The sequence below is a fragment of the Cercospora kikuchii genome, assembly GCF_019650295.1.
Source record: "Cercospora kikuchii DNA, contig_00005, whole genome shotgun sequence".
Taxonomy (NCBI): Eukaryota; Fungi; Ascomycota; class Dothideomycetes; order Mycosphaerellales; family Mycosphaerellaceae; genus Cercospora; species Cercospora kikuchii.
Window position 1 is genome coordinate 1,176,390 of NW_025408586.1, and position 17,034 is coordinate 1,193,423.

Genomic DNA, 17,034 nt, shown 5'->3' on the forward strand with positions numbered 1-17,034 from the left:
TGCTCGATCGTTAATGGACAGAAGGAAAGAGAAGCGGGTTGCCAAGTTTGTACGGAAATGCGACCGCCGAGCACTGGGTGAGCGGTCCTTCAAATTTCGATTAGAAATGGTGGAATCACCACAGTCTGTACTAAATCCTCTGCCGGCCAAAGCAGTCCTAATAAAGCAAGAGCTTGAGAAAGGCGCATTATCGAGTGCATTGTGAGGTCTGCGAGCTCTTGGTGGGCAGGATTAATGTATTATTTACACCGAATATTGCATTCTATATGGCTCTGTTTGCCGTACTGTCGATTTTAGTCCTTCCGCGAATCGTCAATCACGATTGCGAAGATGTCTTTGGCCATCTTCTTGATGTCCTCATCGTCCACTTGCGCCAGCGCAGTCTTGATCTCTTCAAGAGTCTCTGGCAGAACGCCTCGGCGACCTTGCGAGTAGACATCAATACCGGCAGGTGTGAAGAGTGTCTTCGCGAAGCACGTCACTGCCCACTTGTTGCCATTGTTGTTCTGCTCTTCTCCCCAGCCTAGAACCTCCCAATGGCTGCTGGCGATCATGAGCCAGCCTTTGCCTCGCCAATTCCATTCGCCTCTGCTGTCTCCATTCCCTGCTACTGTGTCGACACCTCGTATCGTAGAGACCTTGACGCCGTGGAGTGGCTGCGACGTGACCACGTCGTCGATTCTGTCCGTATTCTCTTTCGCGATAGATGGCGATGATGGGTCTAAGGGCGTGTATTGAATGCGCACATTCTTTTTGCTCTTCCACATGGGAAGACTAGAATGCGTGACATGCCAGGTTTCGGTGAGCCATGCGATTGAAGGATTCTTGAAGTCGGCTGGAGGATTGGCAGGTGAGAAGGTTGGCGGGCGCAGCGTGATGGCGGACATGTCTCCGAGTACTTGTCGAGTCGCGGTCAAATTACTGATCCGCGCTGTGCAGACTACATCGCAACGACTGCGTGGGAGTGAGAACAAAGCCTAACGGACATTGGCGTTGTTGTCGATCGGTGTTGGTCAGCAGCAAGCGGCTGAGGGCATGACGTCTTCTGTTCCCGAATCCACATCTCTCAGCCACACTAACAATAGCACATTGACTCACACTGTGCACAATCTCCGGTGTCTGGCCATATAAACAGGACTGCGGACCTACTGGACTGGTCTGATTCTGGATCGTATCCGCGCGTATGCCCAAGAAACAACGCAACAACTATTTGAAACAATTGCAAGGCACATCGAGTGGCAACAAAGCTGCCAGCACCAATGTCGCCAACACCAAGTCCTCGGTCAACGAGAAGCTCAGTGAGCTGAGAAAACTCGGAGGAAAAGATGCTGCGAAGAAGAAGGCTGAGCTCGCTGAGAGCGCAACCAACCACAAGTCAGTACATCCGTCCTTGAAAGGCATCCTAGGAATCGCAGAGAGTGCCCCTCCGAAACCCAAGCGCGCTGCGCGAGTGCGACTTCCAAACCGGACCCCAGGCCCCGCCCCACCAGCGAGTTGGACCAAGACACCCGGGTGGACCCGCTCTCTGGCATTGAGGACTGGGCAGAGGCGGTTTAGGCGGAATGGCACAACTGACGTTGATCGTAATAGGCCTGAGAAGCTCAGGAGATTTGCTTTGTTGAGTAGCATCGATGACGATGACGATTACAATCAACGACCAGGAAGTCTGATGCATTTTGCACTCAAGACTGCTGCCGAGAATTGGGATATGTTCGACGAGGAGGACTTACCCATACTTGCTGAATTGCCCTTGAGATTGCGCCTCAAATTGTTGAGCTATCTCGGTTTCTACGGACCCGCGATAGACATCAATACACTCGATGCCTTGACAAGTGGTACAGAGCCATTGTCACATCTGGATCTTGCTGGTCTGATTGGCAGCGGCGGACTGTCCATTCCACGCCTTACTAAGCTTGCAAAGGAACAGACGCCTATGCTCCAGTCTGCAGAAGCGACAGTGGACGCTGTGGCAGAATCCTGGGATCAAGATTCGAGCTTCGAGGCAGCTCTGAGCGTGAGCATGCTAGAAGCTCGGTTTTCCAGTCTGACACATCTTTCACTTTCTCATCCACCACCAGGCGTCTCCTGGCGAGATCTTCTGACCCTTTCGAGGCATACACCAAGTCTTACTCATCTGTCGCTTGCGCACTGGCAACGACCTACCTTGACTCCAAATCTGGCGACGGCCACCGTTTCGAGCCAGCACAGCCCCGATGTGCACGCAGGTGGCTCACACTACTACTCTGCGCTGGATCAAGACATGTATGAGCCTGCAGCTATCATTAGGCAACTCAGCAATAATCTACTGAGCTTGAGATGGCTGGATCTCGAGGGTTGCACAGATTGGTGTGCTGCACTTTCGTTCAAGTGGACTTCTGACACTACAAACAACGAAGGCGATGACACCTGGATGGGGCATTCCACCACGACCAGTATATGGGCAGGCAACTGGAAGAACTTCTCGTACCTCAATCTGTCGCAAGGCTGGGTCCCAAACGTTGCAACGTTCCACCTCTTACCACGACAGCAGATGTCTAGCTTCCGCAGGGCATTACTCGACAAGTTCACAGAGCAGGTCGGCCTGGCTCAGCTTGTGCTGGAACAAGAAGCCGATAACATGAGTCTTGTAGCCCAACGGAAGGCTCAGATATGGTTAGAGGTGGAGGAGCAAGCGATGAGGGTTGGAAGAGACATCAACAACTTGAGACGCAGCGAGCATGTCAAGTACATTGACATCGATCATGGGTGGTATGTGCAATGATGACTTGATGAGAACGAACAGTCTTGAACAAAATTCGAAGTGCGCAGCATTTGCATGCGATTGAGCTCAAGTTCATGAACCTCCCCAGCCCCCCAAAGTCAAACTCCAAACTCCTAGCATTGTCTTTGTGTCAAGCCATTCTGGCGACATTTACTCTCAACCTTTGAAGAACACCGAGCACGAAGCTGAACGCTAATTTATCACCATAACAAAGTCCGATCCAGCGTAGACCATCTCTTAGCATCCGAATCTCATCTGGTTCCTATGCTGAAAAGGAAAGTTATCCTCGCCGCCATTCTTCGATACGACGTAGTTGTATTGCTTGCCTGCGATCCATCAGTATGGTGACCAGTATATTCCAGAGTGACACGTGACTAACCAGATGGCCCTGCTGATGGCGACTTCTCCTTGAACATTGATTTCAATGCAGAGAGCTTCGATTGTTTCTTGACACTCTCAACCTCCATCTCCTTCTCTGTGACATCAACTGGTGATTGTCCTTTTGTTGCGTCTCGGTATGATGGGAGAGATCTGTCGCCAGACGCTTGCTCGAGAGTCTGTCGTTGGTATTGAGTGGATTGTTGGTGAGAAGACATGGTGATGCTGAGGTTTGTTGCTGTAGTAGTGAATGTCGGAATCTGGTTTAATGGCATACGACCAAGTTGCTCTGAACAATCAATTGAGTTCCTGTGCTGATGAAGATGAGAAGCTATGTGTGAGGTCTCCCACTCTGCTTATATGTACATCTGAGAATTCACTTGATCGATAGTCAGGCAACACAATAACGCACATGTCGCAGCCTTCCGCTACGCATGGGAATGCATTGAGTTTCTAAGCGAACGCCGAGCATACCACAGCTCTCGCGTGGCTTCGCTAGTCTAGGGCTGAGGCCCTCCATTGTCGGTACACGCATGATGACTCGGACTACTTGCATGCTCCTTGCGATAGAATTGACCAAACAGAGGGCGCAATGCTTCGGAGTCACAATGAGCCACTTCTCGTCATCACAGCATTGTTTCATTATGGTTGCTACTAGACTGAAGTTGTCATGCTCGGATTTCGAGCTTGTCTGTTCGGTGAGGCAGACCGCAGGACGTTCTTAATGCAAGTGATTCTGCTTGCCAACACGCGATGCTGGGATCTGTTTGGATCGCTTGCTTTGGATCGGCGCGGTGCATTCGATGCCTGCTCTTGTTCACCGCGTCGAAGCTTGATTTACTCCCTATCGTCGGAGGGTCGATGTCGGAATAGCCAATGGAGAATCGGTGTGCTAGTGGATGGGGTGACTCAAGCAGCATCATTCTGAGCTACATGTATAGCTGAGGACCATTGGTGTGGGGAAGGTGAAGGTAGTGGTGGGCAGAACTCAGCGCTCGGAGTTCGGCTGGTCTGTGCACATTGCAAATGCCGACAGCTTCCGATGTCGTCTCCTTCGCATTTGCGATGTCTTGAATGTCATCTGATGGGCTGTACAAAGCAGTCGTGATCTCCTTGAGAACGTCCAAGAGCACACGTCGACTTGTCATCGCTGATTAGTGATGCGACAAACCGACCCGCTGCGAGGCGGCTACCCAAGTGGAGAGATGTCGGCAGATGCGAATCATCGCGAACGCCGCGTCTTGGCCACGTTACTCCGCTCTTCGGATGACTAGCCACTGACACCGCACTCTGTCTGGCCCTCCTCCACGTTTTCTTGTTGCCTGAAGCGGACTCCATCCATGCCACCGGTCTGATTTGAAAGGTGAACGCGGCTGAACGCTGGAAAATTGGCCCAGGATCACGTCTCTACGCGGCAGCCTAAGCTAATGCCTCATTCCGCACCTGCATGCTCATCTTCGCCGTCAATACGGTCTTCACTGGGTTACGATAGCACCGAGGAAGACGAAAACGTGCTGGAATTCTTGTTATCACTCCGGAGCTGAACCTACCACGGACCATGTTGTTCCAATCAGATTTGTCTGGCGCCAATGGCCCCGCGACGAATGTCCCGCCCACAACTGTTGAGACTGGTCTGGTCCCCTCATATCGACGTAACGGGTATGTTGCTTGCCATAGAGCCCGTTTCGTCGATGACTAACTGCAGTATAGGAAGCTGTTCAGCTGTGAACCAGTATGATTCTAAGACCTGCTCTGCTACACATCCACTGACTCGGTAACAGTGTCGGCGAGGGAAGCTGCGCTGCGATCACAGCACGCCGACGTGTGGCAGATGCGCTCGTCGTGGCAAAGAGAATGAATGTGTCTATCACCCAGCACCTTTGACCAAACCTCGCATGTCTTCCGGAGTAGGTCCACTTCGCACAAGTAATGCCGCTCGAACCTTACCACAAGTACCTTACCCAACCGAAAGACTGGACAAACAACAACCAAACTCACTAGCGAGCCCGCCGTCAAGCACCAATACGATATCAGGCCAGGAAGAGGCCCTATTGCATGTCAACGGCACTTCTCTTGGCCAATCGCCGATCGTACGATCGCCTTTGGTACAGATGGTGTCGCCTGCAACTGGCAGCTCACGGATTTCATCGATAGATTCACATAGAAGCCCTGCGAGTGCTATGTCTTTTCGAGACAGCAAGACTGGATATCTCGGTGCTACATCGTACTCGGCTGTCTATGAGGAGAATTCGAGTATATTGCAGACACCGGAGATCGATGAAGCAAGAGATTTGCCAGTGACCAGCGCAGAAAAGATACAACAAGGTGCTCAGATTCTCTCTATGCTCAAGGATCTTCCAGTGTACCGCAAATATATGGGCAGATGGTTCGAACTCTGCGACGGCCTCGTGATCATGCAGCCGATCTTCAAGATTTGGATTGACGAGCTCTGGGCCGAATTCGGAGATGTGCTCGCAGAAGGCAAAACAGAGCAACTGCTCGCGCTATCTGAACTGGTGTGGAGAAACACTCGCCAGTCAATGAAAGTCCACGGCGACATGACTGCCAGAGAATGGTCAAAATCTGCATCCGGTCAACACTTACGCTGGGAAGTGGTTGGCATAATTCTCAGCCTCGTGGGACTCATTGCAGTGAATCTTAGCAACTGGGACACAATTTTTGACTCTGTACAGGAAAGTTATGTGGATCGAGCGACATTTGCCGACCGTATGCGCAAAGCATCGGAGTTTTGTCTTTGCTTCTGCTACGAATGCGAAGTACTCAACGACATCTACTTGTGCTTCATGTACGAGGATTTGATTCTGGTAGAGTGCATCAAAGGCGACGCACACTACGCTGCCTGGCAACGAACTGGAGAAGTCTGCGACGCTGTCGTGGCCATGGGTTTGCATCAAGGTAACAAACCCGATGCTCACACACCTTTCTTCCTTTCAGAACTGCGGAAGAAGATCTTCATCTCGGCGTTCGGTCACGATAAAACCATTGCCACATTCCTAGGTCGTCCTCCGAGATTATCGCACAGGTACTGCAAAATGGAATCACCACTGGATCTCTCCGATGAAGAAGTCGTCTCCGAGGGCGCTGACTTACAAGCTGCTTTGTCGCAATTGGATGAGAATGGCTGGAATACAAGCGGCCACCTTCACCGCAACACTTGGCTGCGCGTCTGGTTCAAACAAGCCAGTCTTCGGGAAGAAATTCTCGAAATCGCACTCGGCACAGACGAAGAGGATATTGCTCAACAGACTGAGCAGGTTCGAGTGAAAATGGAACGACTACACAAGAGTCTTCCAGATTTCATGTGCATCACTCCCGAACAGGTTCTGAGCGAAGGTAATACGTACCTTGGGCTGGGATTTCCAGTGAACAGAGTCAAAGATGCGACGCGGTTGGTGCACTTTTGCATTCATACCGGTATAGCGCATACCGAATTTCTCTTGCAACGAGCAATGGTCAGCAGGCTGCGCACTGACACTAAAAAATTAATTCCGATTGCCCGGAGGATGTTGAAAATGGTTCTGCTGGCGCAGTCAAAGAAGGAGTTCTTTAGAGATTTCCAAGGAGACTTGATTTATTTGGTAAGCTATTTATACAACCGAAAGAGCTTTGATGGGATACTGATAATGTCATAGCTTGCATTACACGGCTTGCCAGCCGCTGGTGTGCTTGCAGTGGAACTGCTGACGCAAGAACGGACCCGACAATGGACGCCCGATCTTCTGCCCCGCTCGGAAACCATACAAGATCTAAGTGTGTTCATCTCGGCACTGTCCGCAGTCGGACCAGGAGAAGGCAACTTCTTCATCTGTGATCAAGGCCGCCGAGCTCTGTCCAGGGTGCTGGATCAGATTCTGTCCCCGAATCCACTCCCTTCATCAGCGCCAGCATCAAGGGAGCCAGCGGCGTATGACGACTCATCGTCGACGTACTTTCCGATCGGCAACGATGCGGAGTTCCTGCAGTGGCTGGAACATGTCGAGTGGGACAAGAATACTTGGATCGAGCCTCTGCCTTCTTCGAACCTGGATGTTCCGTGATCGAGAGCTGTTGCGGCAAAGCCTCTAGCAGTAGTGAACACCGACAGTAGTATTTGTTGCGCAAGGAGGGTCACTGGGGAAATCTTGGACTGGTGGATGCGCGCCACTCTGGTGCAGCAGACCTTCAGAGACACCAGCCAATGCAACATCCTGGAGAAAGTTCACCGGCGTTCAATCCAGATCGAGCCGCTGAGTAAGGAGTTGAGATTGTTGTTACGCCATCCCTCAATGGGTGGCGGCCACTTGATCGGCTTTCAAGTGTCTTCACCAAGAGCTGTGATGGTGATGATGGGTAACCGCTTCATCCGCCGAATAGTCTTGGGCGGGGTATATTCCACGCAGGACTGCTCAGCGACGATACACGAGTCATCGTCCTGACCATAGTTCGATTCGACCGAGAACTCCACGTTCGAGCTGAGGCCATATCCTGTCAGAAGGGCGCTGTAGTCTTGCTTTCCACCGAACTCTGCCTGCTCTGGAGTCGATGGTGGAGTTGGAGGATCATCAAGGTCGTCATCGGACTCGTCGTAGACCTCATCTTCGTCGTCATCGTCAAGTATCTCGTCGTCGGCATCCTCTGGCAAGTCGATACTGCGTAGGATGGCATCGACATGGCCGCGTCGTATTGGCTTGGCCGTTACGCTCTCACAGATGACAGGTGCTTCGATGTAAGGCTCGAGATCATCGATGTCGAAATCGGGCTCGACCTCTTCAATAGTTTCCGCAAGATGGTCCAGAAGATTTGCATGCCCGACCAAGCATCTCAAGTTATGGTCTTTTCGTTCAGCCTCCTTCTGCAGTCGACTCCGGGCGATTCTGGCAATGCGATATGCTTCCATGATCGATGCTTCTTCCCGCGCTTCACGCTCATCCTCCTCAATTGTAGCCTGTACTTCTGTAGCAGAAGTCGAAATTGTAAGCCGAGACGGCTTCTGTGGTCGGAACAGCATTTGACAATGACCGGACTGCTGGAGGACCTGTGCCAAATTCCCTTCGACGGGTTTGAAGTGGCTCTTGAAAAGCTTGAAAGGAGTCCAGTGTGGCAGGTGCATAGTTGCTGAAGTGTGAACAAATATGCTATATCACCATTGGGAAATTGGACCAAAGAAAGTTTCCCTCTGAGCCGTTGACGTCGAGCGTGCACTCATCAATTTTGAAAACTTACTTCTCCTGGCGGAGGTCGGAAGCGCCAGTGACCGTGAGCGTCCCTATACAGGCGCCCTGGGCACGAGGTATAAGCAGGCGCGACCGCGCTGACAGGGTTGGAATTACAGATCGTGTTAGACGGACGGCGTCATGGTGGGTTCCGCGTGCGCGCGTTATGCATGGCAGTCGTCCGCGGAATCCGGACGAAGCCGACCTGTGCAGATGCCGTCTCATAGCTAGAACTCCACGTTGACGTTCGGAAAGTTTACCTCGCGCCAACGACGACAGTATTCGCGCTCTCAGGTAGCTGCGCTATTTCTTTGACACTGTAGCAATATTCTTGAAGGCATCCGAGAGCCGACAGTAGAGATTCGTCGCTAGTCGATCGCCGAATGTCTGGTCGCGAGCATGACTTACTGCTTATTGGAACCAGCCACATTAGCAAAATTCCTGCAGCACTAAAATGTTATCAAGCTTTGCGATCCACGCGAGAAGGCTCTGAGGCGGCGACGGCGTTTCAGTCAAGCACCTGTTGCGAGCTTGGCGATTAGCGAGCAAAAGCATCGGATCCTCCGCTTCCGACTTCCCATCGACCTCAGGAGACCTGGTCGTGGCAGTAATAAGGACAATTCCCTGCGGTGACTTGGAATCTAGACCCGTTGTCTGAAGCGCTCCAAACCTCATGACCTGCGCGTGCAGGATCTGATGGAGAGGCGGTCACTGTCAGCTGCTGAGAGGAGTCTGAGCGAAGATGAATGTTCAGAGCTACCACCCAGTCACCGCTCTTGCGTCTGAGGTCTCATGAGGGACGGACATGTAGCAGTGTCATCTCTGGCTCATCCCAAACCCTTCCTGACCCTCTCAAAGCGATATCGTTCTGCGCTTTGCGACGATGGGTCTTGCAGGTTGGGAATGACACATCGGTGTACTTCGCGCCGTGATCGCCGGAGCGCAGAGGGACGCCGGTGCAGCTACGGCGAGGAACTTCGGCGACGATTCGGTGATCGGACTGTGGACGACCTGCGCCAGTCATCGTGCACATCGTGTCTGTTGGCCTGAGGCTGTCGCGGCGGTTGTATCACGAGCGCGTTGTTGGTTTCTTTGTGCGTTCCATCAGCGCTGACTGTGCTGAGGCGGAGATGGGATGGCCTTGGCGAGCAGGGATCGCGCGGGTCGAGCCTTGCTCTGCAGAAAGTGTTGTCACCGAGTGACTGTTTTGCGCAGCTGTGTCGCGAACACAATTTCTCTCTTTAATCACATCCTCGCAACACCTCGTGCATGCGCTGCTCGAATCCCGCAAGCACGTGTAGCACTCTCTGGACCGTCGCTCGACCGAATCGCACAGCATTTCCCAAAGCCATCGCGACACGACACGCAGCGCATTGGCGGGGCCGACCAGGCCAGAAATTCTTCTTCAGCGCTTTCTCGCACCACCGACACACACACGTTCCCTGGACGCCTCCAAAGATGGCGTTATCGAATGGGAATGATCGCCAAGTGGCAGATCTCGGTCAGATCACCTCTCAATTGCAGGCATTGGGCGTCTCGGAGCTGCCAAAGCCAGAAGGCGTACTGCTGCACCCACAGCGCAACCCCGTCGATATATACCGAGCAGTGATTGTCGACCAGCTGCACAAGATCACAGGAGCTGCTCCAGAGATTATCAAGAATGCAGTAGCATGGACACAGGACCTCAAGCATGGCGACTTGGTGTTGCCTGTGCCTGCATTGCGCTTGAAGGGCAAGAAACCTGACGAGCTGGCTGCTGAGATCGCCGAGAAGTTTGACTCGCCTCTCATTGAGAAGCCAACAGTCGAGAAGACGAGCGTGAAGTTCTTCTTCAAGCCAGAACCGCTTGCCAAATTCGTCATTCCTGCGATCCACCAGCAAAAAGGCAACTACGGCTTCAACCCTACCTTGGGGCTCGAAGATCCCTCCAACCCAGAAAGTCGACACAAGAAAATCATCGTCGAATACTCGAGTCCAAACGTGGCTAAAGAGTTCCACACGGGGCACCTGAGGAGTACAATCATCGGTGGTTTCCTCATCAAAATGTTCGAGCGCGCAGGGTGGGAGGCCGTGTCAATGAACTATCTCGGTGACTGGGGCAAGCAATACGGAATTCTGTCAGAAGGTTTCGAGAAATACGGAAATGAGGAAGAGCTGCTCAAGGACCCGGTGAAGCATCTGAATTCAGTATATGTCAAGATCAACCAGGACAACTCGGAAGAACAAAAGCCAGCGAAGGTATTGACGGAAAAGAAGACCGAGTTGGAGAATCTTAAGAACCCTCCCAAACCCAAGAAGCCTGCGAAGGGCAAGGAGGCTGAAGCACCTGCCCCACCAAAGTGGACTGAGGAGCAAGAGCAGGAGTTGCAGAAGGTGACAGCCGAGCTTGAGAAAGTGCAGCAGGAGCTCGTGGACAAGCCAAGCATCGATGAGAGGGCCCGTCGCTTCTTCAAGCGCATGGTCGATGGCGACCCAGACGCATTGAGGAATTGGCAAAAGTTCCGCGATGAGTCCATCAAAGCGTACGAGGGCATGTACTCCCGCCTCAACATCAAATTCGATGACTACAGTGGCGAGTCAACAGTCAAGGTTGAGGACATGGAGAAAGTGGCCCGAATTCTGGCGGAGAAAAACATCAGCGAGGACAGCAAAGGTGCTGTGATCGTTGACCTGACAAAACACGGTGCTCCAACTCTCGGCAAGACACTCGTCAAGAAGAGGGACGGAACATCTTTGTACCTCACTCGTGACTTGGCTGCAAACTTGGAGCGTTACGAGAAGTACCACTTCGACCACATGATATATGTGATTGCTTCGCAACAAGATGTCCACGTCAAGCAGATGTTTACTATCCTGAAACTGATGGGTCCACCTTACAGCGATGTCGTCGCCAAGTGTAGCAACATCAGCTTCGGTATGGTCAAAGATCCTAAAGGGCAGACTATGTCAACACGAAAAGGCACTGTCATTTCGCTCGCCGACAGTCTCGACGCCGCAAAGGACTTCATGCACGACGTAATGCGTCGCAACGTGGAGAAGTACAAGCAAGTCGAAGATCCCGAAGCCACCGCCGATACCCTGGCCATTTCTGCCATCATGGTGCAGGACTACAGCGGAAAGATGGTCAACGGCTACAACTTCGATCTGGAGAAGATGTGTAGCTTTGAAGGTGACACTGGGCCATACTTGCAATACTCGCATGCCCGTCTGTGTTCGATCAAGAGGAAGGCGGAAGTATCAGAGGAAGAGATGCTGAAGGCTGACCTCAGCTTGATCACCGCGAAAGAGGGCGTGTCACTGATTCGTTCTCTGGCACAATGGCCTGATGTGTTCCTCAACACGTACAAGACTCAAGAGCCTGTGACGGTGCTCACATATCTTTTCAAGATGACACACTTGCTCAGTTCTTGTTACGATGCTGTTGACCGCAGCAACAAGAATGCAAAGACTTTGAGTGTCATGTATGCAGAGAGCCCCGAGAAGAAGATTGCCTTGATGGCAATGTACGAGGCCGCAAGGGTTGTGTTGAACAACGGCATGCAATTATTGGGCTTGAGTCCAGTGCAGAGGATGTAGACGCGAAGCGCAAAGCGAATGATAGACGAAGCGATGACAGCGTGCTCAATAGAGCCGGTTGAGGGATTGGGATATAATCCCCGCTGGGGGAAACGCGCAGGAGAGCTCTGACCTGGCCGAAGATACAGCATCTCCGCCACTGTGCTAACGGTTGCTCACTGCCCTTGTACCGACCATGCCGAGGCCAAGGAGCGAACAGCTCAGCTTCCAAGCAAGTCGGACAGCATGGGGAAGTGGAGGGCTCGAAGGCCACGTCCTGCGAGAAAAATTGGAGAAGAGCTTCATGTAGACGAATGAAATGACGCGGACGGAATGAGAAATTCAAAAAATGTTTTCAATCAATGACACTACTTCCACTAGTTTTGTGTTCATTTTTGTGTTCACGTGCTTGGTTTTCCGTACCTGCTACTATGCGATGCTCGATTATGCAGTGCCATCAGTAAGTACCTTATCGTACAAAGATGTATCCGCTACTCCACCATTCACAAATCCGGAAGGAAATCTCCCAAATTGAACGGAACAGAAGTTGGAATCTCATGTTCCTCGAGAATATCCTCATGCTCCACCGCCAGCTCAGCTTCTTCTTCCGCAAACATCGCCGGACCATCTTCTTCCCACCAGCCTGCGTAGTAAATACTTGCGAGGGCATTGGAATTGTTGAAAGTCTGCTTTTCCTGGTTCCAGGCCCATCTTTGATGTGCTTTGGACCGGGCAGCATGGTATTCGGCCCAGGCGTTTGCGATGGGACGGGACGCGTGGACGAGCTCGCCTCTGCCGAGGTTTTTCTTTTGTTTGCCGCTTGGTGTTATCCAGAGGTTGTCGCGGACTTTGAGCGAGTTGGTTGGTTCTTCTTCTTCGTCGGAGTCTGAGTCTGAGCTTTCGGCATCGTGCTCGTCCTCGTCTTCTGCATCCTCTACTTGGGTCTGTTTTGATCCGGATGCGTCGTCTTGTGAAGACTGGGATTCGGCAACTTCTGAAGCTTCGTCATCTGGGCCATCCGATTCAGATTGGGACTCAGCGACTGACTTCTTTGGCGAATCCCAGACCCATTCGTCGTCCGACGCGTCTGCTGTTTCTATCGCCTCGTCGTCTGAATCTTCTTTATACCTGTATTTATTCGGCCTTGGCACCCAGTGGTAACAGCCATCTGCTCGTGGTTCCCATCGGTTGAAGCCTTTGCCGCGCCTGCCTGCCTTCTTCCGAAACATCGGGTTGTTCCACGGGCTCTTGGTGGGTGGCATGCTCACCTCCTCGCCCCCCTCGCCCTGATAGAGCACAGTGGGGTTGAGGATCGCATCTTTGGCTTCATCGATCTTGATGAAGAGGTGGGTGTGAAGTTCTTTCTGCTTCTCATTGGTACACTTGTCTGGGTGTAGAAGTAACGCCAATTTGCGGAAGGCTGTTGCAACATCCCGCTCAGTACATTCGGGTTGAAGGCCAAGGATGGCATATGGGCTTTGGTTGCGTTTTACTTGCCAAATGACCTGACGGAGAGAAGGTTGTTGGACATCAGGTGTGTTCACAGAGTTGGACGCCATCGCGTCAGCACTCATGTTGTGTCTTGGCTTTGGAAGGAAAGCAGCCTGCTGCTTCCTTCTAGCGTTCTGTGGGAGAGCTAGTGGGACGGAAGTGAGTGTACTTCGTCAGGGGTCTTTGGCGGTTGAGGAAGAGTCGGTGGATTGTAGTGTCTGGCTATGAGTCGCAAAGCTGGAAGGCTCAGTGAGAAATATATATCCAGAGCCGAGCATGTGCATTCACTGCTACTAAAAGACAAAGGCTTTCAACCTTCACAGACAGAGCCTTTGTGGTGGGTATCATGTTTGATTGGTCGTCCAATGGGCTGCCGTCACAATGCGCGGGCAACATACAATCTTCTCGTCCTTTGAGAACCTACCTGGAATAGTGCAGGTTGGGGAAGGGCCGCCATTTCCACAGCTAAGGCCACTCGAAGCCGACAATGAGAAAGAGAGCCAGAGTGGGGATGAATGGCGCGGAGTGTTCGCCGCGAAGATGAAGAAGGCGGAGGAGCGATTAAAGAAGCGACGGTGCTTCAGCAGCAGACATGATATGAAAGAGACTCACTAGTCTTGTATACTGTCTCGCCAATTCGCGAGCCCTCCGTGCTGTGAATAGTGCAGCGCTTTGCCACGATCTTCCATGGACATGGTGCATACTGCTTTGTGGACGGGCCAGTCTCTCTGCTGACAGGCGCTCGAGCAGTATGCAGCTGTACCACATCGGCCGCAGCGATTCAGAGATTTGTGACTCTCGGCGGCTGATGTGCATGTTGAGCACTTTGACAAGTCGAGGCTCTCATACAGCCAGCGAGGATTCATGCGCATTCCATCTTCCCAAGGGTCCATGCCGATATGAGGAGACTCGACGAAGAACTCATGCCGCATTTTCTTGCCGGTGAGCCATCGGCGGTGCAAGATCATGTCTTTCACGAATGAGACACCAAGGCGGCGGACTTCAGCTGCATCTTCGACATTCTTGTCGTCGACCATGGTCTCCTCCATGTTTGGCTGCCACGAGCTTTCCGTTGACTCGTGTTCTGTAGAGGTCATGTCGTAAGTTACCATGACTTTCCACAGCCCTTCTTTGTCCAGAATACCCATGGTGACCTGCTGGCGAATTCGCCCGATTTCGAACTTGGTCTCATTGTCCTCGCCTTGATTGATGGTCAGCGTCCAGGTGAAGGAGAACCAGTTTTCCGTGTCTAGTAATGCCAATAGTGCTTCTGGACACCAATTGTAGAGCACTGTTGCGACCCCAGTTGCAGGTGTCAATGCTGAAGAATCGCATTCTGCATTGAATGTCTCTTCATCGACAATGCTGAGTGGCTGGCCATCCAGGCGGAGTGCTTTGTCCGGTCGCTCAGGGATTCCGAAGTCACGTAATTGCAGAAGCGCTGCCATGTTCTCGCCGTGACCAAGTTTCCATGGCGCGTAGGATGGCCATGTCGGAAGTGCATTTCACGAGCGCGACGCGAAAATAGCAAGTCTTGGCGGCGTTGCTGGGCGACCGGGGTGGGTGCGTCATGGTAAACAGTCTGAGACGGAGCGGAGTTGGAGATGGCTGGGCGGTGGCAGGAAGACGCAGCACATCAGCACACCAGCACAGCACAGCACACCCACCAACTCTCATCGGAAAGTCACCTGCACTCATTCTCCATCATCACTACGACGCACACACTGAATATCGCATAGTGCTCGCTCGGACATCGCCATCGACAACCCATCGCCGACTGCGACACCCCACATTCCGCCGAGGCTCCGGGCCTACAGCTTCTCGACGACATGGCACCAGTGGACGGCTTCGTGACCATTGCTCGCGCAGTCAAGAGCGAGGACACTGTTCCTGACTTGCTTCTATCCTCCAACGAACTCGATCTCTTCAAGCGCGACGACTCCGCCCTGTCGCCAATCGCCCAACATGACCTCCAGACACGAACTATCGCTCGCCGGGAGGACAGGGTCGTTCACGGCCAAGGAGCATCTCCGCCCGAGTCCTTCAACAACAAAGGCTTCTTTGCCCTCTTCGCCCTCCTTGGGGCGGCAATGGTCATAGCTGCCATTTGGTTCTTCTTCTGGGCTAAGAACGGTGGCTTCCAATTCCAGGAGGGCGACTGGGACGACTACAAATCTACTGTGCTGAGGAGAAAGGGACCAGACGGGAAGACACTGAGTAATGCGACCAAGTCTACGAAACTTGGCGGCAGGTCTATTGCAGGCACACAGCACTACGCTTGGGCGAAGTCACAGGCACGATCTGTCGTCAGCAGAGATGAAAAAGGCAGGAAGGGTATTTTGGCAAAGCGAGGATGGGGCGGAACACACTCCGTCACATACAGTGATGACTTCACCGACACTCTGGGCACTCGAACAGTCACCGATGGCATGACGGAAGTCATGACCGAGTACGATGGAGGCAGTGGACATCATTCCAAACGCTACCGGGACCGTGACATTAAGCAGTACAAGAAGGAGAAGGTAGCGCGTGTAGGAGGCATGAACCGAGTGGCAGACAGCACAGCCTACACCGAAACCGATCGCTCCGACATCATGACCGAGACTGTTCTTACAGAGTCCTCCGACCAGCCAATGATCCCAAAGACCCAAGAACAGAAAGACAAGGCCCGTGCTGAGCGCCGAGCGCGCCACGAAGCTGCCAAAATGGAGCGTCGCTGGAAGCGCGAGGCAGAAGCAGCAGCAGCAGCTCTCAATCGCGAAGCAGCTCCACCAGCACCACCTTCACATGTTCGCAAATCTGCTTCACCATCCAAGCACGCTTCGTCCCGACACCACGCCCGTGACAGATCCGCTTCCCGTTCTGCTAGTCCCAGAAAGCGAGACTTCTCTTACGGTACTGGTCCGGAATCGGAGACCCTCAGCACAGCGTACACTGCCTCAGAGTCCAACTCGAGAGGCACGAGAACCGCAAGCTACTACGACGAGTACCGCCCCCGCGCAAGCGACAATCCAACATACTCATCCGAGTTCGGTACCAGAACAGAGAGAAGTCGTACCCGGCAAAGCTCACCTCGCAAGAAGGAAACGAGGAAGGGCGGTTACAGGCGTGGCGGACAGGACAGCGACTTGGATTAAACGTCGCACACGGAAGCTGTCTACACGTCAGCTGCAGTGCTTGTCGCTGTACCTGCACGAGGGCGCAAAATGTCGTGCACTTTGAAACATGCGCAAGGGCGACGAAATACTCCACGCCACGTTTGATCGTCGCAAAGCGCTGACAAAGTACGAGTCCGTGAGACTGTCAGCACTAAGATGTCGGAAACTACACCCTGCCTCTCCCCACGGGGCACGCTCGGGTGAGATTTGACGAAACTCTCATCCTTGGCAGCGGATCACTTGGACACGGAATATGGACACAAGAAAACAAACTTTTAATTTTGGCAGACGCAGAAGCCACGATGATGTCTTTCGTGGTGTGCTATCAACTACAGTATGGGACAGAAAAAAAGTATGAACTCACTATTGGGCACCTTTGCATGGTCACCCACCCTCGGCCCGAAGTCTGCATGACGGAGAGCTGCACGCACGAAGAAGAATTTTCTGGAAGATGGAGCAAAGAGATCGTCCTTTCTTG

The 17,034-nt window shown here is 52.6% G+C and overlaps 9 protein-coding genes across 9 annotated transcripts; 4 read left to right on the top strand and 5 right to left on the bottom strand.

Moving 5' to 3' along the window:
• Positions 1–293: 293 nt before the first annotated feature.
• CKM354_000824400 (uncharacterized protein) lies at positions 294–887 on the bottom strand (the record flags this gene model as incomplete). Its single annotated transcript, XM_044803612.1, has 1 exon — positions 294–887. The coding sequence occupies one exon, from the start codon at positions 885–887 to the stop codon at positions 294–296; it is 594 nt and encodes a 197-aa protein (XP_044659547.1).
• Positions 888–1,183: 296 nt separating this feature from the next.
• CKM354_000824500 (uncharacterized protein) lies at positions 1,184–2,761 on the top strand (the record flags this gene model as incomplete). The annotated part of the gene is made up of 1 exon (XM_044803613.1): positions 1,184–2,761. The coding sequence occupies one exon, from the start codon at positions 1,184–1,186 to the stop codon at positions 2,759–2,761; it is 1,578 nt and encodes a 525-aa protein (XP_044659548.1).
• Positions 2,762–2,998: 237 nt separating this feature from the next.
• On the bottom strand, positions 2,999–3,357 carry CKM354_000824600 (uncharacterized protein; the record flags this gene model as incomplete). The annotated part of the gene is made up of 2 exons (XM_044803614.1): positions 2,999–3,087; positions 3,141–3,357. The coding sequence occupies 2 exons, from the start codon at positions 3,355–3,357 to the stop codon at positions 2,999–3,001; spliced, it is 306 nt and encodes a 101-aa protein (XP_044659549.1).
• A 1,340-nt stretch (positions 3,358–4,697) lies between these two features.
• Positions 4,698–7,197, top strand: CKM354_000824700 (uncharacterized protein; the record flags this gene model as incomplete). Its single annotated transcript, XM_044803615.1, has 4 exons — positions 4,698–4,798; positions 4,850–4,871; positions 4,921–6,738; positions 6,793–7,197. The coding sequence occupies 4 exons, from the start codon at positions 4,698–4,700 to the stop codon at positions 7,195–7,197; spliced, it is 2,346 nt and encodes a 781-aa protein (XP_044659550.1).
• Positions 7,198–7,451: 254 nt separating this feature from the next.
• Positions 7,452–8,249, bottom strand: CKM354_000824800 (uncharacterized protein; the record flags this gene model as incomplete). Its single annotated transcript, XM_044803616.1, has 1 exon — positions 7,452–8,249. One exon carries the CDS (start codon positions 8,247–8,249, stop codon positions 7,452–7,454), a length of 798 nt encoding a protein of 265 aa, XP_044659551.1.
• A 1,561-nt stretch (positions 8,250–9,810) lies between these two features.
• CKM354_000824900 (uncharacterized protein) lies at positions 9,811–11,928 on the top strand (the record flags this gene model as incomplete). The annotated part of the gene is made up of 1 exon (XM_044803617.1): positions 9,811–11,928. The coding sequence occupies one exon, from the start codon at positions 9,811–9,813 to the stop codon at positions 11,926–11,928; it is 2,118 nt and encodes a 705-aa protein (XP_044659552.1).
• A 482-nt stretch (positions 11,929–12,410) lies between these two features.
• On the bottom strand, positions 12,411–13,481 carry CKM354_000825000 (uncharacterized protein; the record flags this gene model as incomplete). Its single annotated transcript, XM_044803618.1, has 1 exon — positions 12,411–13,481. One exon carries the CDS (start codon positions 13,479–13,481, stop codon positions 12,411–12,413), a length of 1,071 nt encoding a protein of 356 aa, XP_044659553.1.
• A 528-nt stretch (positions 13,482–14,009) lies between these two features.
• Positions 14,010–14,846, bottom strand: CKM354_000825100 (uncharacterized protein; the record flags this gene model as incomplete). The annotated part of the gene is made up of 1 exon (XM_044803619.1): positions 14,010–14,846. The coding sequence occupies one exon, from the start codon at positions 14,844–14,846 to the stop codon at positions 14,010–14,012; it is 837 nt and encodes a 278-aa protein (XP_044659554.1).
• A 381-nt stretch (positions 14,847–15,227) lies between these two features.
• CKM354_000825200 (uncharacterized protein) lies at positions 15,228–16,535 on the top strand (the record flags this gene model as incomplete). The annotated part of the gene is made up of 1 exon (XM_044803620.1): positions 15,228–16,535. The coding sequence occupies one exon, from the start codon at positions 15,228–15,230 to the stop codon at positions 16,533–16,535; it is 1,308 nt and encodes a 435-aa protein (XP_044659555.1).
• Between the last annotated feature and the right edge of the window lie 499 nt (positions 16,536–17,034).